This window comes from Parasteatoda tepidariorum, chromosome 1, assembly GCF_982258835.1.
Source record: "Parasteatoda tepidariorum strain Cologne lab strain chromosome 1, Ptep-v5.0, whole genome shotgun sequence".
NCBI lineage: Eukaryota > Metazoa > Arthropoda > Arachnida > Araneae > Theridiidae > Parasteatoda > Parasteatoda tepidariorum.
In genome coordinates this window covers 73,614,983-73,642,434 of record NC_141755.1, presented here as the reverse complement: position 1 = coordinate 73,642,434, position 27,452 = coordinate 73,614,983, and the positions used below count along the sequence as shown (strand labels likewise).

At 28.6% G+C, this 27,452-nt stretch overlaps 1 protein-coding gene across 1 annotated transcript in view; it reads left to right on the top strand.

Moving 5' to 3' along the window:
* LOC107447255 (protein lin-28 homolog) overlaps window positions 1-25,455 on the top strand; it is a 75,647-nt gene extending 50,192 nt beyond the window's left edge. Inside the window, exons 3-4 of the mRNA XM_016062129.4 lie at window positions 21,125-21,297; window positions 23,179-25,455. Coding sequence (XP_015917615.1) covers window positions 21,125-21,297; window positions 23,179-23,440 — 435 coding nt within the window. The 3' untranslated portion in view covers window positions 23,441-25,455. The remainder of the gene's footprint in view (window positions 1-21,124; window positions 21,298-23,178) is intronic.
* Window positions 25,456-27,452: the final 1,997 nt, after the last annotated feature.

Below are 27,452 nucleotides of genomic sequence, written 5' to 3'. Positions count from 1 at the left end.
GAAAATATAAATTGAATTTTAATCTATCTGTTTTGGAGTATTGCGTATTTTTACGAAGTATTTCAAATAATTACGTAATTTTTAATTTTTATTACAGTTAAAAAGTATTTTTTTTCTAAATTTTGAGAGATTTAATGTGATATTTCAATGTGAACATTTTTAACAGCAAATTTTTACTGAATACAAAATTGAAAATCTCTAAAATCAATAAGAATAAACGCATTTCACCATTAGTACAATGTAAAAAGACTTTCAGTATAAGACGCACTCCAATAGTTTTGTTTTTCTAATTACAGCTTTCACAGTTGCATAAGTACAACTGGTGTCCAGTACTAACTGTCCATTTATATTACTTTTTGTCTGGGGGTTATATTCAATACGACACCATTTCTGACCAACAGAGGTCATTTGTGCTCTGAATCGTGTGACAGTTTTGATGAATGGATCATATATCGTTATTATTGGACGAATCTATAGAAAATGATTTCCGTTTTGTAGTTGGAGAGTGAAAAAAATAGGCGTGGCTACATTCATCACCATTCAAGTGGAAAATGACACAAAAAGAACCGCCAAGCTTAGCCGTATTGTTTTTCATTCCAACGCCAACATGGTATGAATTAGACTGGGTGATAAAACATTCGGAAATAGTGTCTTTTCATATTTCACTTTTAATGATGATGGCTTTTGTCACAGTTGGACTGATGTTGTTATCGGAATTATTTGGATTCTGCTTTAGAAAATTCTGTACAGCGCATGATTGATTGATTTACCTGCGATACTTGTATTAAATGTTACGTGTTTGGTGTGAAGTAACATACATTGTATATATTACACTGTTGAGTCTTTGTTCTCCATTAATACAAGTATAATGGTTTTTTGTTTTTATCACTTATTTGATATTTCAGCTGCGATATTATCCAAAAGGTAAATGTTGTTTGATTCAAATTTTTTTTCTTCCAAAAATTTCATCAAAGATGTTTTAAAGGACGGAAGTTTTAAGTTTTGAAGTTTGACGAATTTATCACTTACATTATTTATTTAAAATAAACGTATAAATTTTTTTTCTTTTAATAACCTAAGAAAAGTGATAAAAATTATCAGAAATGACTGATAAAGGAACAAATTTGAGAATGTAAAAAAGGAGAAAAAAAATGTATAAGCATGTAGAAAAATTGTATAAAAATTGATATTTTATAAAGGGCCAAATCCTTTCATTAATACAATTTATAGGGCTAAATCCTTCCCCTGGTTCCATGGTCCTGAAAATCGCTTCTTTAGTAAAAAAATCTCAGAAAAGGAAAGAATAGGTATTTGAAAAGGTTACAGGAAAAATGTGTCGTAAATTGAAAAAGGGAAAATTGTGACAACATTTTTCCTCTGTAGAACATGTTTATTTAAAATCTACATTAGAGTTTCAAACAACAGGTTTTTAACAAATAAATTTAGAAAAAAATAGTAATGTTGCAGAAACATTTAAAATTTAAAAATTTTACCAAAAAACTAATTGAAGTTGTATAAACAAGGGTGCTATTTTGTGAAGAAATTATTGTAATTCTTAAACTGAGGAATATTCAATATTAAATATATTCCCTCAGTTTATATAATATTAAATAAGGCATTAATCGAGACAAGAACCTAAGCGCTTAATTCATAAGAACTTTGAAATTTCTTTCAGATAGAAGAACTAAGGTAAACATTTTAGATTTTTTTATATTAAAAGAATGTATCTGACATAGATTTTAATTTTTTTTTTAGAAAAATTGCTTTCCAATTTATGACTTGGATTTTAGTTTTAATTGATTCAAATATTTTGAGATCGAAAGCTTTTATTATTTATGCAGCACATTTATTGAATAAAAACTGGCCAAGCAGTTTTTAACGCAGAAACGCAGAAATTAAAATGGTTATTTCCCATATTTCTTTTTGTAAGTAAACAAATACATTTTTGGTCTTATTCAGGCTATAATTTAATTGCCAACTTGGTAGTTCTACTGTTCTAGAATACCTATAATGGCAGTAAAGCAACCATAATAAGTAAAACATGGTCTTAGAGTCTTACTGGCACTTAATACAGCATACTTATTATATAAGGCTGTTGCATAAATTATATATATGTCACGGTAATGTAACGTATCAAGCTATAAGAAACAGTTCTTTGTTTTATTAAAAAAACATTTATTTCACACCACAATAAATATAAAGTACCCATAACGGGATAGTTAAATCTTATAAAACGAACTAGAACCAGTAGCGGGTTATAAGAAAAATCAAATTCCAAAACAAACTTATCCCTAAAAAGAAACCAACAACTCTTTGTTATTCTACCAAAAAAGTCTTCTAATTTTATCGTCTGCTTTTATTTTATTGTTTATCTTTTTATGTGATTATTTTATTTTATTCATGCTTTTGCTAGCCCGTTATTTTTTAATATTTTTACTTTCATTCATGCTTTTGCTAGCCAATTATTTTTTTAATATTTTTAGACTTTATAGTAGTAAAAAATATTTTAAAATAAATTTTAAAGCTTAAGTTTCGCTACAGCTTTAACTATTTCGAAAAAATCCTTAGCTAAAAAACAAGGAAATTTTTAGGTCTCTTATAGATAAAGGTTTATTTAGTGCTGAAATTTCATGACCGACCCAGTAGCGAGCGACAAAGATAAACAGAATGAAACTCTCTCTCCCACATTATGCCTTAAAAATTCCGTTCATACACGGAAAAAAATTTTGTGTTAAAATTACCGTACTATAAGGTAATAAAATTTTGGAGGAAGAAAAAAACATAATTCCTGTAATAAAAACTTGCCACACAATTATTAAAAATAAAATGAAAAAAGAAAAATTTAACCGAATAAATGGTTTTTATGACGTGCTCTTAGATATCATGATAAATTTACCAATTTTTACCACATTTACCAAATTTCATCACATGTTAAAATACTAAATTTTATGTTTAATTTTGCTAAAACCATTATCAATGCACTTTAGTGAAAATTAGCGAGCTTTTTGGTGTTCATTTACAGCCAGAAACACGTTAAATTTTACTATATTCCTGTCGTTTTGACCATATTTTTCTCAAATTATAAATATTAAAAGTAAAATGTTTTACCTCAGGGCCTACCTATGAATTATTTCAAGCATTTATTTTGTGCATTTTTATCTTTAGACTCATAATTTGTTTTTCAATTTATTATTTTTGCAGAATTAAAAATTTTTGATTACTTGCGATGGAATGATTTTTACGAATTCCTGTTGACAGTAAGAAGAGCAACATTTTTTTATTATTATTTTCTTTTATGAAATAGATGTGCGATAATTTTCAACAAAGTTGATTCAATATACAGGTATTTGACACGTTTTACCTTCTTTTGGACTTAATATATCTTTTATTAAAAATAAAGAGGGAAAGGAAATTTTAACTTTTTAAATTAAATATGAAAAAATAGTTAAAAAAAATTCTTATGAATGCATATAAAATAAAAGTTGTTGTTTTTAGTTTTTAACTTAAAACTGATGCAAGAAACATGCTGCACAGTATTCAGAATTGTTAAATACTTTTCATTTAAAAGAACAAAGCATGTTTAAAAAATTAGCTAAGTGATGTGAAATTCAATGCGATAAAATAATTTTTATGAAAGAAGTTGACTGCACACTGACGAAAAAAAGCCTGGTCAAAATTACCAGAATATGGTAAAATTTATCATGTTTCAGGCTGCATGGGAACACCAAAAAGCTCGGTAGTTTTAACGAAGCTCTTTGTTTATGATTTTGGTATAATCAACAATATTTAGTGATAAAATTTTTTTAAGTGTGGTAAAGTTTGGTAATTTTATCATGATACTTTAGAGCATGGTATAAAAACCATTTACTTGGGAAAATTTTATTTTTCGGTTTTGTATTTTTTAATAAATGTGTTGCAATAAAACTAAAATTTTGAATACTCGAATTTCCGGCAAACTGTTAGCTTATGAACGAAAAAATTACCAAATGAGTGATTTAAATACCGTAGTGTTAGATTTTATTATCAGAATAATTGAATTTTTTCATTTTTTTTATTCTATTTATTTTTACCTGAAACTTCATTACTATGTAATTTTGCCAGAATTTTTTTCTCCGTGCACTTAAAGTGAAAAAAATAGTAATTTCTTAAAAACTTAAACTGTTATAAAACGAATTGTCATTGAAAAATAGCTTAGATGCACGGGTATGATTTTCCGTTTGTTATTATATAATATTTTTTTCAAAATAAATATGAAACATTTTACAGTAATAGAAGGAAATAGTTTTTTTTTAATACTTTTTAAATCCAAAAAAAAAAAAAACCAACATTCTTCCAGGCTAAAAATACTAGCTGAAACTTAAAAAGGTGTTACAGTTTTTCTCCTGGTTTACACCTGTTTTTGTCTTCTAGCGCCTCATTAAGGTTATTTGACAGAATAACACGCATAAACCTTATTTGCGAACGCTTAATCTTGATTTACGAACGACCTAAACGATTTTTTGTCTCGCTCGTTTTTCTCGGGGTGTATCTCTCTGCTAAATAAGAGTTGACTTTATCCCTTGATTTAGAATAGCTGGTAGAAAATGTAGAAGATAATGGTAATGAATTATTCAATGCCACTTGCTTTAAGTATTTTAAGTTTTTGAATAAAATTAGCGATACTTGAGGATTTTTCAAAATTAGTTCTTTCTCAGATTGTTCATTAATATCTTACGAGTCATGAAAAAAAAATTTTTTTTTACAAAATTTGAACTCTGGCATTTATTTGAATTTTTCATATTTCTTATTTTGTAAAACTTACTGACATTAAATCAAAAGGGTGCAATTTATTCTAAGTTATGAGCAATCCTGGCTGGTCGAAATCATTACCTTTTGATTTAAAATTGATGAATTTGAGAGAAAAGTAAATTTATATTAAATCAAAAGAAAAAAAAATTATTATAATTTTAACTTTATCAAGCTGAATTTTAACTTTATTAAGCTATCGAAACCATAATCTAATTTTTATTTTTTAAAATTAATGAATTAGAATGCACTTGAAATAGATACTAAAACAGAAGAGTAAAATTTATTTCATTCCTAAATTCACAGTTGGTTATTGAGCCCATCATCTAAATTTTTATTTTAAAATAAATGAAACTGAAATTGGTACTGAACCAAAAGATTGAAATTAATTCCAGTTTTAGTACAATTAATGTTGGTTATTAAAGGAAAAACTTAGTTTTGATATTTTAAAATTAATAAATTTGAAAGGGAAATAAGAAACTGATACTGAATCAGAAGTGTGTAATTCATTTAAGTATTAGTTCCGTCAAAATTTTTTATTAGTATCCTTATTTAATTTTGATATTTTAAAATTTAAAGAGAAATTTGAAATTGCTATTTAATCAGAAGTGCGCAATTTTTTCAAATTTTATTATTAACAAAGTTTTATTACTGAGTCTTTTATCTAGTTTTAAATATTTAAAAATTATTGAATTGAAAGAGAAAATTGAAACTGATTCTAAATCATAGAGGGAAATGCGCTTTAATTTTAGTTTATTCTAGGTTGTTTAATGATCCCATTATTAATTTTGATGTTTTAAATTTAATAAATTCAAAAGAAAAACAGAAATTTTAACTGAATCAGAAGGGTTCTATTTATTTTAGTTTTATTTTAATAAAAGTTTAGTTTCTATAAGCCCATTATCTATTATTATTTTCTTTAAATTAATGATTTTGAAGAGAAGATTGTTGATTGTTTGTCAGCTGATATTTTTAGTAAATCTAAATTAATTTGAATTACAAGAGGACCATCAGTTTTGTTTTTATTAATACTATGCTTAGTATTATTATGCTTAATGAAATAATATTGTATTACAAATTTTTAAAAAATATGATGAACAAAATATATCATAGTGCAGAAATAAAGATTTTAAAATGATGGACTAAATATAATGTTAAAGCAAAATATAAGTTTGTAACATGAAATGCAAATTTTTGCATCAACAAATTTTATTTTTTGTTTTTAATTTATAGCTTATGTCCCAGATAATTTATAAAATAAAAGCTACTATTTTTTATTATTTAAAAAAATAATAAGTATATTTTATTGAGTCTCGTATCAAAATTGAATTCTAATTTCCGAACGATCAAGCGAGAAAACTGGAAAAAAATCGATATAAATTTTCCAGCTTAAATATTAAACGCTTGTAGCTCAATATTTCCAATTAAATATGCGTCAGAGAATTCCAAATACTGCATCAGTATTCCCCTTTCATCCTTTCAGGCACGCGTTCTCTCTCTCTTATCTTCAAAAATGTGGAATTCCGGCTCTTGTTGCTCCGGATCGATCCGATAACAAGGTCTTCTCCAAGTCACGTGTCTCAGAAAACGTCACACATATCTTCCTCCATTTCGTTTCCAATTGTCAAACTGCAATGCGTTCTAACAAATTTTAAAATCCTCCACTACACATTCTGCAGTATTGACTTCGCTCTAGAAAAGATTTATTTTTCGATAATACCTGATGGGAAAAGAAAGAAGACAGGAAGAATTCTCGAATGCCCGCGTAAATAGTTTTCAACACTTTGGAATTCTTTTTAGCAAAGTTTGAAAGTCGTCTGCCAGCTCTACTTCTACGATGCTTACTTATTTCAAATTCTATTTAGTTAAATGCAATGAAATTGAGTTTATGAATGAGAAAAATGTTTATAGCTTCAAGTATTATATATCTAACTTCAGCTTGCAGCTAAATATAATATATGTAGTGTAAGTTAGTATTAAATAAATAATCCTAAAAAACTGAAGAGGTAAGATATTAAAATCTGAATTTGTTTCTAAAATATACAAATTGGAAATTACTGTCGATATGTTTCACATTGTCGACATTGGACATGTTTCAAGCGCCCAAAAATAGGCGCCCATTTGAAAGACTTGCCAGACGTGATTGAGAAGGAACAAAATTAATTTGAAATATAAAACGTAAAGTTGCCAACTAAAAATGGAAAAATAGAGGCGAGAAACAAAACTAGAAAAACCACAGCAGCCGAGAGAGAAAGAAGATGATAAACAGAACACGAAAAACCTCAGTGGCTGAGAGTCCCTTGTTAAAGACATCAATTCCTCACTAGTACGTGGAAATGCATTTTGTCCTGATTTGCCCCGATCAGCCACTGTGGTTTTTCCTGGTCTGTTTTTCATCTTTTTTCTATCTCGCTTACTGTTTTTTTTCTTTTTTTTCCCCTTCTTCTTCTTCTTCTTTTCTTTCTCAACTTTATTTTTCCATTTTTTTCGATGGCAACTTCACGTTTCATATGTTAAATTACTTTTGCCTCTTCTCATTCACGTCTGGCAAGTGCTAAAAATGGGCGCCTATTTTCGAGCGCTTAAACCATGTCGACTGTTATTTACAATTTGTATATTTTTGAGGAGAATGAAGCTTTATAATACAAGTAATAACTGAAGTCAGAGCCGCGATGGCTCAGGGGATAGAGCGTTCGCCTTCCAATGAGGTGAACCGGGGTTCGATCCCGGTGATGGCTGGTCGATATGAATTCCACATCTGGCTTACACCGACCACACTGCTGACTTAAAATATCCTCAGTAGTAGAGGGATCATGTGTTAGAGTTCCCTTGCCGTTAGGCCAACCGTGGAAGGTTCTCGTGGTCTTCCTCTCCATGTAACGCAAATGCGGGTTAGCTCCATCAAAAAGTCCTCCACGAAGGCAAATTTATCCCAATACTTGATTCAGGAGTTCCTTTGTCTTCTGGATTGGGTTCAAAATTACAAGGCAACGGAGTTGAACATTAGTAGTTGTAAACCCATAAAATTGGGTTGGCTGTTCAACGACGGTTTTAAAATAAAATAAAATAACTGAAGTTAGTGTTAGAAAAAAAAGTTATGTATCAACTAGAATTACTTTCTAATTTTTATCAGCTCGAATAACTAAATTCAAAATATAACGTAATAGGAAAAAAAGAGTTTTTTTTCGAATGTCGTAAAGTTTAAAAGGAATATTTGTAATTAAAAAGCATCTTATATCGACAGATTTAATTCAATTGATTGGAAATATAAGCTAATCGTGAAATATGGAAACTATTTTAATTATGATAGTGATGTTTAAAGCAATCCAGCGTGTCTCCTCAAAAATTCAATCTGTATTCCTTCATTCAAGAGAAAAAATGGAATTATAAATTAAATAAATCATCCAAAGAAACTGAACCTGATTAAAAACTTCATTCACATTAAAATATATAAATAGGAAATGACAGTCGACATGTTTCCAGCACTCCAAAAAATTAGAAGCCTATTTTCAGACTTTCCAGATGTGAATGAGAAGAAAAAGTGATTCGAAATATGAAACATTTTATACATAAAAATAACGCTTGTTTGTTCTCATTCCCGTCTGGCGAGTCTTGAAAATGGGTGCCTATTTCTGGAGTGCTTGAAACTGTTCGATTATTATTTCCTAATTATATATTTTTGAAGCGAATAAAGTTTTTAATCTGGTAAGAAACCTAAATGGTTTGGTGAGAAATTATTTGATATCAGAAAAAAAAGCTCTGTGTTTATAAATTTTAAAAATTCAAAATAAACCACACTAAGTGCAAAATAAATATCACCAAGAGAAAATAAATCATATTAATAATTTTATTAAAGCGAGGAACTTTTAAAGCGAGGAACGAGCTTTTCAGGACTTCCAGGGAGAAACTAATTGCATATTTTAATCAGACATTGTTCACGCTCTATAAAAAATTGGCTTTCTCAGCAAAATATTCAGGTACTAGATTGGCCACTCTGAGTCCAGACCTAAATCCGATTGAGAACGCTTGTGGCCTTTTTGTCCGACAAGTATATAGAAATGGTATGCAATTTCGCATTGTTGACGAACTTTAATAGATTATAAGGAAAGCACGATATTCTTTTTTAGAGAAACATATTAGCTTATTAATTCAATAAAAAAATATAGATTCGATGCTATTAAGAATAAGAGGCGGGGGGGGGGGTCAATATCCAAGTAAGGTTATTTTAAGATTGCTAAATGTTGTCATTTTAGCTCTTGTGCTTAAACTTTGAAGACAGCTTATCGTTTATTTATTTTTTCTCATTTTATTTATCAAAGTCATGATAAATTGTTCTGCAAATTGTGTTTAACTTGAAAACCAGAATTCGTTTTACATTTATAATATGAAAAAAAATTTAAAATCAACGTCTTTGTCATCCCCCACAAAAAAAGGTAACTTTAGGTACATTTTGAGATACTAACAACTTTTTTTTAAATTTTAATAAATTTTGTTTTTCATTTTTCACCACAATGACAGCTTTTTACTAGTTTTACATTTATTTATTTATTTATTTTCAAATTTTTATTTTTATTTTTTTCTGATGCACTTATATTCAAGAAACTTCTGCTCAAACCTGATAGTGAGTTATACACTATAAAGAATCCCGGATCAAATTACGGTAAAATATTTCACGAAAGAAACAGTTTGGCTTACCTTAATTTTTACAATAATATTCATTGTATAATCCCTGAATTATTGCACTAAATTAGCGCATGAGGTTTATTTAACTTCCGTTTCTTTTTCTGTTTTTTGACGCATTACTTGATAAATGCATCTATAAGAATAAAATAATGAGTGTTATTTTGTCTTTTTTTTATAACTCCTAACATTTGGAAAACTGGTGCTAGAGATCAATTAACACTAAATTTAAATTTTACCCAGTAATTTTTCAAAATCTCAAAAGCTTATTAAATACATAAAACGTTAATTAAATGAGTGTATAATGACTTTCTTATATTTTTATGAATTTATTTCGAACAAGAAGCACGGTTTGAGTTTCTTTTTTGCAAATTTCGCCTAAGATTTTTTAAACGCAGTGTACAAGAATGCCAGACATAAGTAAAACAAAGGTTTTGAGAAAGATCGATTAAATCATAAAATACAATCTATTACCCCTTACAAGCAAAGAGAGCTTATCGAAAAAGCACTCTCATTTTCCGTAATTATTTAAAGAAATATACCAGAATGGTTTTAAAATATACAAAACTTGAGTTCGGAATGTAAAGAATCTGATTTTAAATATCTCAGCTTCAATTTAGCAATGACAAAAATACTTTGGTTATGTGGTGCTGAAATTTGCTCTCATTCTTTGAAATTAAGCTGTTTATTTCTTATAAGTTAAAAAAGGGCTAATAACGTGCTTTCAATTTGCGCAAATTTATTACTTTATTAATTGAGCTTAATGAAATTCCTAGCAAAAAAAAATAAATCTTTACGCAAGAATAGATATAGTATTTATAAATTGCAAGTTTCTTATGGAAGATATAAAGTCCATGAGTATGTACACTGTAAGAAATACCGGATAAGATTTCTGTAAAAAATACTGGCAGCTTGAGTGTCAATAATAATTTACTGTAAAATCTCAGTATCACTGCAGTTAAATAAATATTACTGGAAAAATTACTGTAAAAAGTTTTAAGGTTAATGGATTAAGGTTCATTTTACAATAAAATAGATTTTTGGGATATATATACTCAGGGTGTCAGTACTTTTTACTGTAATTTTATTCGGAATTTTTTTTAGTGTACTCTCAGAAAGATTAATACAGCATTAAATCCCCATGGTGGTACCCTGAAACATAATTTGGTACAAACATCTATCCAAATTGAATATTTGTGTCATTTAAAAAAATAAAAAAATACTGTAATATGGTTCAAATTTGCAATATATTAAGGTAGCAGCAATTGGTTCCATACCTAGAAATTTCTAACAGTGTATTTTTTACCGTATTGGCGATAATATATTGACGCTTTGATTACGTCAAAACTTGAGTTTTACATTTTAAATGTGTGCTCCATTAGAACACATAATAAATAAATAATTAAATAAATAAATATCGAAATTATTTTTGAGCTGAGAAAAAAAATATGGTCAAAACTATCAAAATTTGGTAATTTTAGCATGATACCTTAGAGAATGGCATAAAAACCAATTATTTGGATAATTTTAAACCATTTATTTAGTTTTGTGTTTTTTACTAAATGCGTGGTAATAAGAACTATAATTTTGGAAACCAGAATTTAAGTAAACCGTTACCAATGAACGGATAAATTACCAAACGAATGGTTCAAATACATTACATTTTGGTTTTGTTAAACAGAATTTTTTTAGAAAGGTTATTACCATGTAGTACTGTAACTTTACCAGAAATTTTTTTCCGTGTGTATTATTTTTAATGTTGCTTAAAATGAAATGCCGAAGTATATGAAAAAAGTCTTATTGGTTTAAGTGTCTAATTTAAATATTCTAAATAATTTTTATGCATAATATTTTAAAATGCAAAATTGAACCAATACCGTAATTTCTTTGAATAAACATACTTACTTTTTCAAAGAATTCCGATTTGCAAACTTAAAAATTTGGGGTCTGAGAAATATCGCCATAATATAAAATCAGGAGAGTAATTATTTGTGATGAAATTAAACATTATTAAAAACAACGTTTAAAATTTTATTAAAAACCTATAATCATTTCAATTACAATGATATTAAAAACCTATAATCATTTCAATTACAATGATACACCTTCATAAGTCGGATAGAATATCAAGAGGTTTTTACCATTCATCTCGTCATATCCATTTAATCATCTTCATATTCACTTAATCATCTTCTTATTCATGCACATCCAACAGTAGGTTAAAGGGATGATTAAAACTGAGATGTTTTTCCTATTCATCTCTTCATATTCATATAAAATTAATTCATCTGTGTTTTTACCCTCCCAGTATTTATCCTGCTAATGAAGATGTACCATCGTAACAATGATACAAGTGCAGTCAGACCTCTATTTAACGAAGTCGCTATATCCCGATAATAGCTTCGTTATATGGAAAATTCATTAAATAGAAAGTCATCTTTTGAACTACTTAAACGACACTAAACAGGTTTTAAATTCATAAACACTAGACATAATTAAAATAGCAATTGATACACCTTTATCTTGTAAACTAGTATCCACTATTTATTTTATAAATCTTAACCATGAAAGAAATCTGCATGAAAAGCAAGAATAGAGCAAAACATCATCCAGTGTTACACTATCATGCTAGCTACATTTTCAACTAAAAAAAACTAAATTTATGGATAAAATTATAGCTGCATTTATTAAAGAAGTAATTTTAAACATACATTACCACATGCGTTCATAAGTTTAATTGCTACGGATAAAATCTGTTAATTTTGTTTGAAGTTTGAGTAAATTTTGCTGAAGTTTGAAAATTCAAACGTTTGATTTTCGTTTGAAATGCAAACAAAAAGGGAAAGGGATTTCACTGCTTTCTCTAAAAGTTAAGTGTCTTCAAAAATCAATTCAAGGTAATTTTCCCCATAAAATGCGTTAACAAGTTTAATATGTTCTGAAATATTTTGGGAAATAGGGAAAGTCGATCTCAAAGAAAAGTTCGTTAAATAGAAAATTCACTATTTGGAAGTTATTTTAAAAAGAAATTTCCAAAATGTTCTTGGTTCCTCGAAAAAATTCACAAAATAGAGAAATTCGCAAAATGAAAGTTCGTTAAATAGAAGTCCGACAGGCTTTTTAATAAAATTTTGCCGTTTGTGATTTCAATTATTGTTTTTAATGAAATTCCAAATAGTTTATACACAAAGATGAAGGTCGGATGTTAGCACAGTATTATACGTAAATTTCAAACATTTCCGTCATATTTCCTGCATTACTTAAGTGAATCAAAAGACTTTAGCACACAGTAATAAACACTCGATTATTCATAGAAAATTTCATACAAGGAATAAATATGATAGAGTAATTGAATAACTGCTAAAAGTTTTTATGGATTGTAACTTATACACAATTTTATATCATTTTAAGCAATGTAGTTATAAATAGCAAAACCTAAAATTTAAATAAAATCGGTGGATTATAGCCTATTAAACCAGTTCTGTTCAAAATTTGGATTTTGTAGTTAAGAGTTGCTCACTTTAAAATGCTTTCAAAATGTAACAGTTCACATTTTTTCGACTAATATTAAATTAAATGTCATTAAATAATGAATAATCGTAAGTTTTATTTTACATGAAATTATCTTTCAATAAATGACTGTAAGTTCTGTGATTTGCTTAAATATGGCTACCATTATACCATTTAGTAAATTGTAGATATCTAACTAAATATACCAAAATTAAATTTATCTTTAAATAGATCCAACTTCCGACCCCTCTTATAACTGAATTATTTGGACAATATTTATCACTGTACATTTTAAAAGACAAAAATATGAAGTAATCTTAAAAAAGTTAAACTAAAATTAGAGAAAGTACTTTTTAGTGTTTAATTTTGAATCGATTGTTTGCACAAAAGAATTAATGTATTGAAGGTAAGACTTTAAAACCATTACATTTCAACTTATTAAGTGAAAATCTTCTTTATATATATTTTTTGCTCTGTACATTAGAAACAATCAATTTCCATATTCTTAAAATTTTTACTATTAAAAATGTCGTTGACTAAAGACATATATTATTAATTTTGATTCTTTATTGAAAACAAGCTGTTTTGGCTGAAAATATTAAATCGTAAAGAGGAAATTCGTAGTAAGTAACGTGGCAAATTTTGACATCAGAATCTTTTACTAGAGTATTTTTTCTTCTTCGTTTTTTAGAATCTTGCATGCCTGCCTGCTTACACATCTTACCTGCTTAAAAAATTCATGGTAATCTCCAAAAAATATTTAAAAAATTTAAAAAAATTATTTTGTCAGAATGAAATGGCCAGAATATTATTACTATGAAATGCGAATTTGATTTCAAACTACCTCGCCGCAAACCATGCTAAACAATAAGAATGCATTTAGAGCTTGTGTTACTACTCAACTGAAGCTATGAAATTAATTCGCCAAACTTTGCACCAATAACTTTGAGTTTGCAAATGAGCTGCATAGTGAGTTGCTTAGAATCAAAGACCAATTAGAATGGAATAAAGATTACCGTTTCAGAGCCTGACAAAAGCAGGGGCAGTTGCCCCGGACCCCACATCAGAAGGAATCTCCAAATCAAATTAAAAGTTTATTTTAGGTTTCCTTCTTTAATGAACTTTTTTTAAACAAGATATCAATATAGTGTAAAATCCGCCTGTTTTATGTTAACTTCTTCATTAATCTATCGTATGAACACAAGAAATCTATGTTTCGTAAATCCATGGCTTTCTAGTGCGGAATTCAGCTGAATTTTTGCAAATTTGGCCAATCAAAAATGGCCATCAATTTTCCATCAATTAATGGAAAATTGATCAAATTTGTCCAATCAAATTCGGCCATCAATTGATGGACAAATTTGGCCAATCAAAAGCCTGTATTTTTACATATCGCAAAATATGATATTTTACAAAAATACAGGCTCCTGATTGGCTTAAGTGAGCCATCGTAATTGCTAAAATTTAGCTGAATTCTACCCAAATGTCAGCAAGGATATGAATTTTTCGCAGCTAGATGACATGACAAAATTAAAAATCAGAAAATCGCCACGCACCACACAAATGACAGTGGCGCACTGAAGAAATTTTTTGGTAAAATCTTTTGGTTTCGTATAGTAATGAAATTTCTGGCATAAGAAAACCATAACACTGATATTAAAAACCAAAATATACGGTACTTAAACCATTCAATTGTTATTTTTTCTGTTTATATCGTAACTGTGAAATTCTGGTTTTCAAATTTATAGTTCTTATTACTACTCATTTAGTAAGAAATACAATGCAAAAAAGTAAATTTAACCAAATAAATGGTAATTTATTTGGTTAAATTTACTTTTTAGCATAAATTTACTTTTTAAATTTAAATTGAGCATTGTGGTAATTTTATCACGTATTATAAAGCTATAGTCTATTGTTAATTTTACTAAAATTATTACCAGAGCCTCAATGGCTCAGGGGATAGAGCGTTCCCCTTCCAATGAGGTGAACCGGGTTCGATCCTGGTGATGGCTGGTCGATACGAATTCCGCATCCGGTGCTGACGCGAAAGATCCACAGTGAAAGACGGATCATGGGTTAGAGTACCCTTGGCTAACCGTAGGAGGCTTTTGGGGTTTTTCTTTCCATATAACGCAAATGGGGAGGGGGGTTGTTCCATCAAAGAGTCCACGAAGGCAAATTTCTCCCAATATTTGATCCAGGAGTTACCTTGTCTTCTGGATTGGATTCAGAATTACAAGGCCACGAAGTTGAGCATTTGCAGTCGCAAAACCAAAAAAATCGGGTCGGCTGTTCAGCGACTGACATAAGATATAAATACTAACTGTGGAAGGTTCTTGTGGTCTTCCTCTCCAAGTAACGAAAACGCGAGTTATTTCCATCTATAAGTCCTCCACGATGACAAATTTCTTCCAATACCTGATGCAGGAGTTTCCTTGTCTTCTGGATTGGGCTCAAAATTACAAGGCTATGGAGTTGAACATTAGTAGCAGTAAACCCAAAAATTAGGTCTGCTGTTCAACGACGGTTATAAAATAAAATAAAATCATTACCAAATCACTTCTGTAAAATTTATCAAGCGTTTCAGTGTTCCCATAGAGCCAGAAACACTTTAAATTTTACTCTATTCGGGTAGTTTTGACCATACTTTTTTTTTTCAGTGTAAAAATATTGCCATTTATCAATACGCGTTCCAGAAGTTCGATCTACGTCAGGCAGTAACGTTGATTGTATTCGAAAATATAAAAGAAAACATGATATATTATGATGGGAGTCAATTACAGAAAAAGCTATCATTACGCGAAACGAATAAAATTACAGGTGGGGGAAGATGGAAATAAAACACAGATGGTGTAAAAAATAATAAGGAATCGTGTGAAAGAACGATTTATAATCACTTAACATCGTGTAGAAGTGGATACTAATCACTGTAATAAGCCAGAAACTGCTGTTTGTGGATTTAAGTGAAAACATATGGTTGGATAATAAATTATGAATTGTTAGTGAGAGGACTGTCTTCATTCAAATTTCGAATGAGATTTTTTTACGTTCTGCAAACTGAAATAACTTTTTTAAAAGATTATCTAACGCATTTATGCAAAGCATATATTTGGGAGCAATTTAGTTTAAAATAAAATAAGTTCGTAATATATAAGTTGGTGATTGTTTTAGAAAATAATTTTAAAAAGTTTAATTATGTTAAGTTCAAAATATTATAAAATACGTTTTAGTTGGTCTGGAATGTTGTAATATTCATTTTGAGTGGCTCATAGTATTAGAATATTCTTTTAATATTAGAATAATTACAATAATCATAATATTAGAACAATTATAATAGTTAAAATAATTATATTAAAATTATTCTAATATAATAATCATAGTATTATAATAGTTATAATAATTATATTAAAATTATTCTAATATTACTAATATAATAATCATAATATTATAATAGTTATAATAGCTATATTAAAATTATTCTAATATGACTAATATAATGATCATAATATTAGAATATAAAAATTGCAATATTCATAATATTAGAATATTTTGTTCCGTTCTGTTCTGTTCAAAAAATGAAAATATTTTTTGGAAAAATTTAAATTTCATCAAAACTGAAAAATGTTTTCAGGCTATTATTTTAAAAATAATTTTATTTTTGCTTAAATAATGTAAATAAAATGGAAGAAACTATTTTTGTAAAAAGGAGTTTCAATATTTTTAAAAGTGAAATCGAATTTAAATAAAATTAATGATTACATTAATGATAACGATTAATTTATATATCAATGGACAATTCATATTTCAATGGAAACAACTCTTTTTCAAAAAAGAAATATCAAATGCTAAAAAGTTCATAATAAAGTCTACTCTAAATAATATTAATAATTTCTAAGGTATATAAAACGTAATATTTAAACAAGTTTACAATTAGAAAGAAAAATAAATTTAAGGAATTTAATTTAGAATTTAAAACAAAACGTTCATTGATTTACGCAAAAAAATATAGTTGTAACTAGTTTTACCATCGCAATTAAAATGTCATATTATAATTAAATTTTACAAACATAATTAAATGAAAAAAATGAAATATTATTTATAATTACAATTAGAAAACAAATGTTACATCCACAACTACAAATAGCGTAACAAATAATACTGTTAAGAAAGAATACAAAAAGCAACTTTTAAATAATATAAGTAGATTTCAAAATTCTGTATAAATAGTACAAAAATAATTACTTAAAAAGTAGAAGTGAAGAACTTTTAAGCTAAATTTCATTTGTTTAACTTTAAATTCTCACAATTCTTAACTATTAAAATTAGAAAAATTTGAGTGAGGACGCCATATTTTAAACAAAATGAAAGTCAAAGCACGGAAATAATCTATTCTTATTTCCTTCAAGTTACACTATTGGTGTTAAATTGCTCGTTTATTAAAATTACATTTTGGTAAAAATTTTTTTAAACGAAATAAAAGTTTCCAGTCAAAAATTAGAAAATGGTTTGGAAATAAATTATTTATAGAATAGTTTTTCGCAAAGTTATCTTTTTTTGTCATTATTAGCTATGGTTATAATTAAAAGTTTAGTATTAAAGTTAAGTACTGCAATAAAAATAAAGTAATTCAGGTAAAGTAAGTAGTTTTATTGAAGTAAGGAAACTGTACTATAATTTTAATAACGTCAAGGAATTGAAACTAAAGTAATTTTATTTAAATAACGAAATTAAAGTTAAAGCAACTAATTTTGATAAAGCAAAGAAAAAGGTAAAGTAACTAATTTTAATAAAGTAAAGAAACTAGTTTGAATTGAGTTAGCAAAATAAAATATGAACGTTATTAAGACAAAATTTCATTTATTATACAATTTATGCATTATTGCTGTAAGATAATTTATTTAAAGCAATTGTATTTTGATGTATGAAATATTACTCATAATAAAGTATTCAACTAAAGCATTGTTTTTAATATAAGCATTTTGTCAATTAGTTCGCCTAATTTTTTTGTTTTAATTTTTTACTAAACTGAAATACATTAGAATACTTTAAAATTACTGTTTAAAAGTACTCGAGACTGTTTAAAAGTACTTTTACGGTTTCAAATTTACTCGAGAATACATGGCAGTTAATTATTGTAAAAATAATTGTTTTTAAGTTGTGTAAATTCTGTTCTTATGCAATATTTCTTATGCAAAATTTTAATCTAAATATTATTTTATCAGTATTAACTTCCATTCTCGCGTTCTATTTATTTAACAACATTAATCTCGTATATTGCCTTATTCATTAACCTTCAATTATTTAAGATTTTCTAATCAATATTATCTTTTTTAGTTGAAAATAAATGTGATAAAATTAAACTCAACTTTTTTAAATTTTTAAGAAAATAACAAATAATTTTTTCTGAAATCTCCAGTCGGGTCATAATTTCGAAGGAAGTGAAGCAATATGAAAATTCTAAAAATTCACAAATCCCTCCCTTCGAAAGAATAATGTCTCTCAACATTTTAAAATTTATTCAGAGACGAAAAGCATAATTCATACATTACATACTCAATCAATAAATTATATTTCTCGAGAACTTATATATAAATTGCTGCAATAAATTGTTCATTTTGTGGCAGAAATGACACATCCAATATGTCAAATTTACGGAAAGCAAACGTGACAGTTGTATTATGGAAGCGATTTATTTTTTTATACCTCGATCACATAATATATTCCACATACAATGTCTCCATTGTTTACCTATTTCAAGCGCGTGGGTGGATGTGTTTCCATAGCAACTGGGCGGAGCTCATATGCAACTCCACCCTTTTGTCATTTCAGCAAAGAAGAATCCGTTGTGATAACTTCATAACTGTTTGTTTCAACAAAAAAAGTCATAAAACAATTGGAGACAATTTATGTTATTTTAAATGCACATATATCGTATAATATATCATTTTAATACAAAAAATAATATGTGTTAGTGAAATAAAATATTATTGAATCGCATACTTAAAAAAGCTATCTCAGAATATTTTTAAAGAGAAATTAATTATCAAATTTCAAATAATTGAAAATAAAGTCAGAATTTCATGTAATTAACGGAAAAATATAAATACTTTAAAAACCGCATATTTCGATTCATTTTTAAACTAGAATTATCTTTTATTTATTTATTTTTTGATTTTTAATTTTTTTTTATATCAGAAATGTTATTGTTATACAGAACAGTAATTTTAACAGAATTTTTTCCCCGTGTACTCTAAATTCTGCAAATTTTCTTTAACTCGAAAACTAAAATTTGATTTATATTATTTAAAAAAATTTTAAATTAACTTCTTTGTTATCCCCTAAAAAAAAGGGAACTTTAGGTACATTTCGGGATACTTAGAATTTTTTTTTTCAATTTTACTAAATTTTGTTTTTCACCACAATGACAGCTTTTTACTAGCTTTATATTCATTTATTTGTGGTTAATTTGTTTGTTTGTGGTTATTTTAAATGAATAAATATAGTATAATATGCATATCATTCTAGTACACAAAATATGTTTCAGTAAAATAAAATATTATTGAATCACATACTTGAAAAAGTATCTTAGAATATTTTTAATGAGAAATTAATTATCAAATTACGCACATTAAAAATAAGATTCGTGTTAATGAAATAATTTTTTACGAAGTTAAGCATCCAAAAATTATTTGGTTAAATTGTACTTGTTCTCAATACTGACGGTGCATTCGTAGAATATTTACCAAAATACATAATAGACACAATTTGTAAAAGTAAAATGCCGTATAAAATATATTAATTTATAATCTTGTGATTTGCTTAAATATTGCATTGCGTACTTGTAATTCATTGAATGCGTATCGTATAAAACTATATTTGCTTGTTTATTGCAGATAAAAGTGAAGATATACCTTAACATTAAGGCAACGATAAAATAAATAAATAAAATCTTACATTTTTGTTGAAAAAGTTGCTTTTCTCTCGTTATCTTGACGTCTAAAAAAATGCACAAAAAATGCACACAAGAATGTAAGATTATTTATCTTAACAAACAAAAGCATGCTTTCATTTTTTGTGTGGTTCAAAATTTGTAATTGGAAAAATCTGAATATTGAATTATATGAATTATTAAAAAAATGAGGATAATGACTTGCTGTGAAAAAGTTTATATTTTCAGTTTTACATGAATGGCTTTCACATAATTTAAATTTTTTTAAATTTAATTTCCGCTTCTGAACTTGGGCAAAATGCGACAAAAAATTTTGCAAAGCACGCGAAGAAATAGTACAGAGGAATTTTGAATATGTATATTACATATTACGAGAATACATTCCGGTTTCACATGTTACGAATCAAGTAAATACACAGAAAGTTAATAAAAACAATTTTTATGCTCATCAAAACCCATAAAGAGCTTAATTTTCTCAAAATTATTTCTCGAAATGTCTTTATGCATCTCAGAAAGACATTTCGAGAAATAATTTTCTTTATGCATGTCAGAAAGAAAAGCTTCCAAGCATGGTAAATAAGAATTTGCTTTTTTTTCCTAAATTAGTAAAGAAAGTGACAAAACTCCTGAACATTCTCATAAGCTAACTGATATTAAAATACGCGCTCACTACCGTACTGTATGGTAATGACATTTCTGATAAAATAAAAAAAAACATGACATAATTCTGGCTAATAAAAACTAAAATATACGGTATTTAAACCATTCGTTTGGTAATTTTTCCGTTATTATGGAACAGTTTACTGAAAATCCGTCCTTATTACATAACAGTTAGTTAAAATACAAAACTGCAAAGTAAATTTAACCGAATAAATCATTTTTATGCCATGCTCTAAAATATGAAAAATTTACCAAATATTACAACTCTTACCTCATTTTATCCTACAATGTAAAACTTTGTTTTATAGTTTTCGCAAAAAAAAAAAAAAAAAAAAAAAAATACCGTGCGTTTTGGTGTTCTGATAGAGCCGAAAATACGGTAAACTTTACTATATTCTTATAGCTTTGACCATACTTTTTTCTTAGTGTGTATCAATGTCTATAATTTGTGTCTATTTTTTATATAAGTCCTAATAATTTATATCGATGGAAGCAATTGAATAAGCTCAATTAATCGTAATGTTTTGTTTTCCTTTGAAGTCTGTCATTCAGATGCCGGGTTTCCGCAGTCTGGGTGATGAGGAAGAAGTGGAATTCGACTGCAAAGTATCAGATAAAGGACTCGAGGCCACCATTGTCACCGGACCTGAAAAACAGGACTGCAAAGGATCACACAGAAGGCCGATGTCTAAAAAAAGATTCAGAAAAATCAGGTACACTATTTCGTGGACTATTTTTTAAAGACTATTATGTGACGTTATTACAAATGTTACGAATGCGTGACGTTATTAAAAATGTTAAGAATGTGTGACGTTATTACAAATGTTACGAATGTGTGACATTATTGAAAATGTTACGGATGTGTGACGTTATTACAAATGCTACGAATGTGTGACGTTATTACAAATGTTACGAATGTGTGACGTTATTATCAAATGCTACGAATGTGTGACGTTATTACAAATGTTACGAATGTGCGACGTTATTACAAATGTTACGAATGTGTGACGTTATTACGAAAGATTATACCCTGTACGAAAGATTTAGATCATGCATTACTAAAAATACATAAACATTCCAAACAAACGCAGCAGCAACTTAATCTTAAATTCATTTATCTGAATTCATTAATCAATCACTAATCTTGAATTCATTAATCTGAATTTAATTTCATTTTATCTGAAATTTTTTTTCCTACTATCTTCATTTGTATTTCAAACAATAAAAAAAAATCATTCTTAAATAATTAGTCTGTTTTGCAAAAATGTGAATTTCTATAATTTGCAAATATATCTATTGTTTTACAAATTTAGTAGTAACGAGGTCAATACAATTATTTACTTTGCTGTTATATTAAATTTTGCTGTTGCAATACTTTGCTGTTCCAATTTGGGTCTGCAAATTTTCCTTTTACAATCATTTCATGCGCTGCATCTATGATGACATTAAATTTTCGATTGTTTCAGGCATTCTGGGCTGAGATTAAATTTTCAATTTATAATCGTTTCATGAGTTACAATTGTGATGATATTAAATTTTCAATTGTTTCGGGTGCAACAGGTGCATTAGAATTAATTATCAAACAGTGGGGAAAAAAGTGAACTTCTTGAGTTACTTTTGATCAAGAGATCAGATTTTGACGTACGAAAACTCAATCTAAATGGTTTACGGTTACATCATTTTAAAGTATTTTGTAATCTTAAATAACAAAATACAAAATTTCAACTATATCGGTCTATTTTAACTATATAACTATTTTAACTATATGAAGAGTTTCTGAGTTACCCAATTTAATATATATATATATATATATATATATATATATATATATATATATATATATATATATATATATATATATATATATATATATATATATATATATATATATATATCATATTTGATTTCTCAAGAACTATTAGATCGATGTTGATCAAATTTTGCATGTTGTCACATAAAATTACTTCCTGTAATATTTGTAAACCTTACTAACACATTTTATTTTACTATAATTAAATAAAATAATAATAAATATTTATTAAAAATTTTTTTTAATGGAATTATTTTAGTATAAACGAATTTTACAAGCCTGTGTAAGAATTTTTCGGTTGACTTAGGACGCACTCAAGTTATAGCGAAGTACTCAAAAAGTGAAATTAACATTAAGGGGTTCAAATTTGCGGTTGATCCCCTACTAAAACAATTAAAGCCTTATTTTTCAGATATCGGCTACCCCTTCCTTGTAAGTCATATTTCGAGGGTCAAAAATCCAAATACGTCGAAAAAAAGGTACGTTTTTTCAAAGAAAGTACGTTTTTATTTCTGATTTCTTTAAATTATCGTCTGCGGTAATTAATTTGCATATTTAAGGTTAGGCCCTCGAATTATCCAGATCGAGCCATTGACAGAAAAAGTAAAAATTCAATCAGAAAATTAAAAGTTATACACGGTGCTCTCTATGTGCAATTATTCATATGTTAGTCTGCGGTAATATTAAATTTTCAATCGTTTTACTGTGTTAATATTAAATTTTGTGCTTTCTATTGTTCGATGACTTGTAGAAAGATTAAATTTCGATTTTAAATTTGTTTCAGATGTTACAATTGCGGAGAATTCGCCAACCACATTGCAGCCAAATGCAGCCTGGGTCCTCAGCCGAAACGTTGCCACCACTGCAAATCTACCGATCATTTGATCGCCGATTGCCCCAACCGGAAATCCAAAGACAAGGAAGGCAAGGCTAATGGATCGTCATCCCAACCCGAATCTTCTTCTTCTTGTTCTCATTCCTGCACCCCGGAAGTAGAAGACGAGGAAGAAGAAGAAGAAATGGGTGAAGAGAATGGCAAAGACTAAGCTCAACACCCCTTCCTTCAACCAGTGCAAAAATAAAAACTCAAATAATTCTTCTAGTCCCTTTGAGGCATGGGTCGCCGTACTTTAAAAGTACCGAAACTGGCATAACAAACCCTACATTGATAGGCACAATGAACTCTTGCCTTTCAGAAAACTTGCCAGATCGATCCACTAGTTCAAGAAAACTTGAACAGATTTTTAAAACCGGTTTATTTCTTATTTTAATATGTAAATGTGAACAGATTTTTAAAGAGTAATTGAATTTGTTCGATATGAAATGTTTTATTTATAAATTCCTGTTGATGGTTTGTTTATTTATTTTTCCTTAAAAATAATTAATAGATGGCTACCCAAAGTGTCACTCGTATATTCAGGTGATTTTTTGTATGTAAATACTTTCTTTCATAAACACTGTGCATTGGTGCAGTTTTTTTTCTTTCTGTCCAATTTTGCTTAATCATTTATTGCTTCTAATTACTAAAATTAAGAAACACAGGACAAACGTATTAAAAGATTTCTGGTTAATTAACGACTGATTACTTAAAGTGTTGTTAGTGTCTGCGAGAGTACCAACTATTCAAAATCGAGTTCTTGGCAAAAAATTTGAAGCTGTTCGTCAAAAGAATTTGAGGATCGCTAAATGAAAAATTGAATCTCGCCAAATGAGAGATGTTCGCGAAAATATTTTGAAGCTGATTCAAAAGATTTTTTATGTTTTCAAGAGGCAAAATTAAATCGTTTTTGTGGAAAACTTAAGCTTAGTGCATTTAATTTCTTATTCTTTTTTTGCGACAAAATTGGAATTTTAATTTTTAATTGTTTCATCTGTTGTATCCGAACATCAAGAATAACAATTTCGTGCACTCTTTTTTTGTGAGTTTAGTCGTCCTGTGACGGCTGAACTAGTGTCTGGGTACTTTGCTGATTTATTAGCTAAAGACCAACTGCCAAATGGAAAATTGATAGTTCGAAGCGACCACCAAATCCGAATCGCTATTTTTACATAAAAATAAACAGTTCAGTCTGTTACCTTAGCGACCGCTTCAAACACGTCCAGCGTCGGGGGTTCATCTCGTGACTACAAGACAGTAGAGCAGCACTTTGCATATTACATTGAGAAATTCGAAAACAATCACGTCGTATACATCAGGCCACACTCACACACTGACGGGCGAAAGAAAAGGTAAATTCCAACGAAGAAAAAAAAAATACCCATGTCTGAAACGATGCTCGAGCCCATACCCATTGACTTAATATTCTAATTACTGCAAAAGTAGTTAAGTTAAAAGGAAATCTATACCCTATACTCTGTAGTATATATTCTATAGCCAATAATTTTAAGAATAGTTTCTAACCCTATTTATTCGAAGAACCGGGTAAATAATTTGGACAATTTACATAATTTTTACCAATACGAAATTGTGACAATAAAAGTTTTTTTTTTTTGACCAATTTGTTTCTTGCTATTCATTTACTCTCTATAATAAAAAGTATTTTGAGCCCAAACCTACTTTAATATAAATAAAATTTATATAAATTCTAAATATTAATCCGTGGTTCAACACCAGTCCGGTTGAGAATCAAATGATCTATAGTAAGGGTCAATGTCAATACGAAATATTTTTTTCACTTTTTCCTTGTATTTATTTAAGAAAAATTAATGTGATTGTCGAGTGACACTTCGGGTACTTCGGTTGTAAGTCTTATTAGACTAAACATACGTCATATCGAGTGAAAAAGAAAATCAGACGCAATAACTAATTCATCATAATAATTAGGTGTTTTGAACCCTTTGAATTAGATGAAGTGGAAGATGTTAGTTGTTGAAATAATTCAAGAAAGGGTCTTTAAAGATCAAAGAGAAGAAATTTAAAATGCATTTTCACAATAAAAAATAGAGTTTTAGATGTTTTATCACACATTTTGAGTTTGTAAATGACTTTTTTTCCTCAGATTTTCTAGAGTTCTGGAAAACTAAATTCTACCTGTGAAATAAATGTATTTATATACTCGTATTTGTTGCTTAGTTATTTATTTTACTCTCTATCCCAATTCCTTTTAATACATACGAATTTATACAAATTTAAGCTCCGATAAAATTAAGTGATTAAACTGTTTGTTTTTTTTTAAAAATACATACCTATGGCATTTTTTTTAGTTTTCTGACATAGTAGCAAAACGTATTAAAAAAATATCATAAACTTCAGGGTTTATCTTTAAATGTATTGAAAACCATAAGTGAAGATGAAAATAAAATTCTTTTCTATCAGAAAATACATTACTTTAAGAAGGTTAATAAAGGCTGTTAAAATATCAAGCCTTAAAATTGAAGAAATTATTTTGTTTCCTAGTAAATGAACACTTTTTTTTGAAAAAATGACATTTAAAGTTTACGAAGACTAATATAGATTATAAGATTAGATTATAAGACTATAAGACTTATAAGATTTTCTTTTTAAATAATGAAACTGTGCAAAACTAAGCATTGCAATATAAACTTAAGAAATCAATTTCACCGATTCATTCTTAAAATTAATAATTTTTTTTCATAGAAATATTTTTTTTATTGAAGTTATTCTGTTAAATGGTTGTTGTTGTTGTTGTTGCTAATTCCCATCTGGTCTGACGGGGTCAGACCAGATCAATGAATCCGTTGACATTCAGAAAATCCGAAACCAGAATGGGAGAGGAATGAATGTCATTCCAGTCCAGCCCTAAACAGTTCAAGATGTGCTCAGGTGATGCCTGGTTTTGTTGGCATTTAGGGCAAAGAGGAAAGATTTTTTGATTTGCAGAAAATGTGAGACTTTTTAGGTGTCCACTGGCCAGTCGGGATAAGCAGGTGTTGGTTTGCCTATCACCAGGGAGAGATAGAGAGAGTCCTGGTCTTTCTGCTTTATACCAGTAGTGAATAGGTGGAAGCATCCACTTTTGTTTGTTCTGGGCCTTTTGCCTTGCAAAAAGTTCAAGGTATGTAAGCTCTGAGGTGGAGGGAACTGGATGGTCTAGTCCCTTCTTTGCAAGAGTGTCAGCCAACTCGTTGCCGTGGATATCGACGTGGGACGGGATCCATTGAAAGTGGACCTCATGCTGTTGGGAAATGAGCTTTACTTTTTGTAGGATCGAAAAACTGGTTTTATCTCCAATGAGGGCCCAATTTTTGAGGTGTTGAATTGAACTACGGCTGTCAGATAGTATCCAAGTATTTCCAAGGTGCCCTTCACTCAAGATTTTCTCTAGTCCCCTGTTGATTGCAATTAGTTCGCTTCGAAAGACGGAGCAAAAATCGGGGTTTCGTTGATGAAGAGTGTAGTTCTCTCGAGGTGTTTCAATAAATACCCCACTGCCAGTCTGTCTATCCATTTTACTGCCATCAGAGAATATTTTGATGTCGTTTGGAGGGATTTTATTGATGATTTCCAGGGACAACTGTCTGAGGAAGTCAGGCACACAGTCTTTCTTGTCATGCGGCATGGTAGGGAGGCTTTCATGGAAACTAACATTGGAAAGATCCAAGCAAGTACTAAGATTGCTATGAAGATAAAGAGGTTCAATATTTTCAGCGATTAACAGTTGTGATTTAACATGACTAAAAGGACTGTTTTTCTTTAGCCTTTGATTGCAGGTCCAATTATTTAGGTAAATAGCTGTTAAATTGCCTTGGTCTAAACTGGAAAGTTTATTGTAATATTTCACTAAATTAGCTTGCCTTCTGAAATTTAGAGGTTGCAGATCTGCTTCGTAAAGAACGATCTCTGAAGGGCAGCTACGTTTCAGTCCAGTGATGATGCGAGCGGCGCTCAGTTGAACCTTTTCCAATTTGTTTAAGTTAGATTGAGAAGCACAGCAGTAGACAGGATAGCCATATTCAAGAATTGGTCTAACAAGAGCCTGGTAGGAAGTCCTAAGAGTAGTTGCATCTGCTCCCCAATCCCTACCAGCGATACACTTAATAATATTTAGGCGCTTCCTAGCCTTCGAGACAATATAATCAATATGTTTGTTACTTGTA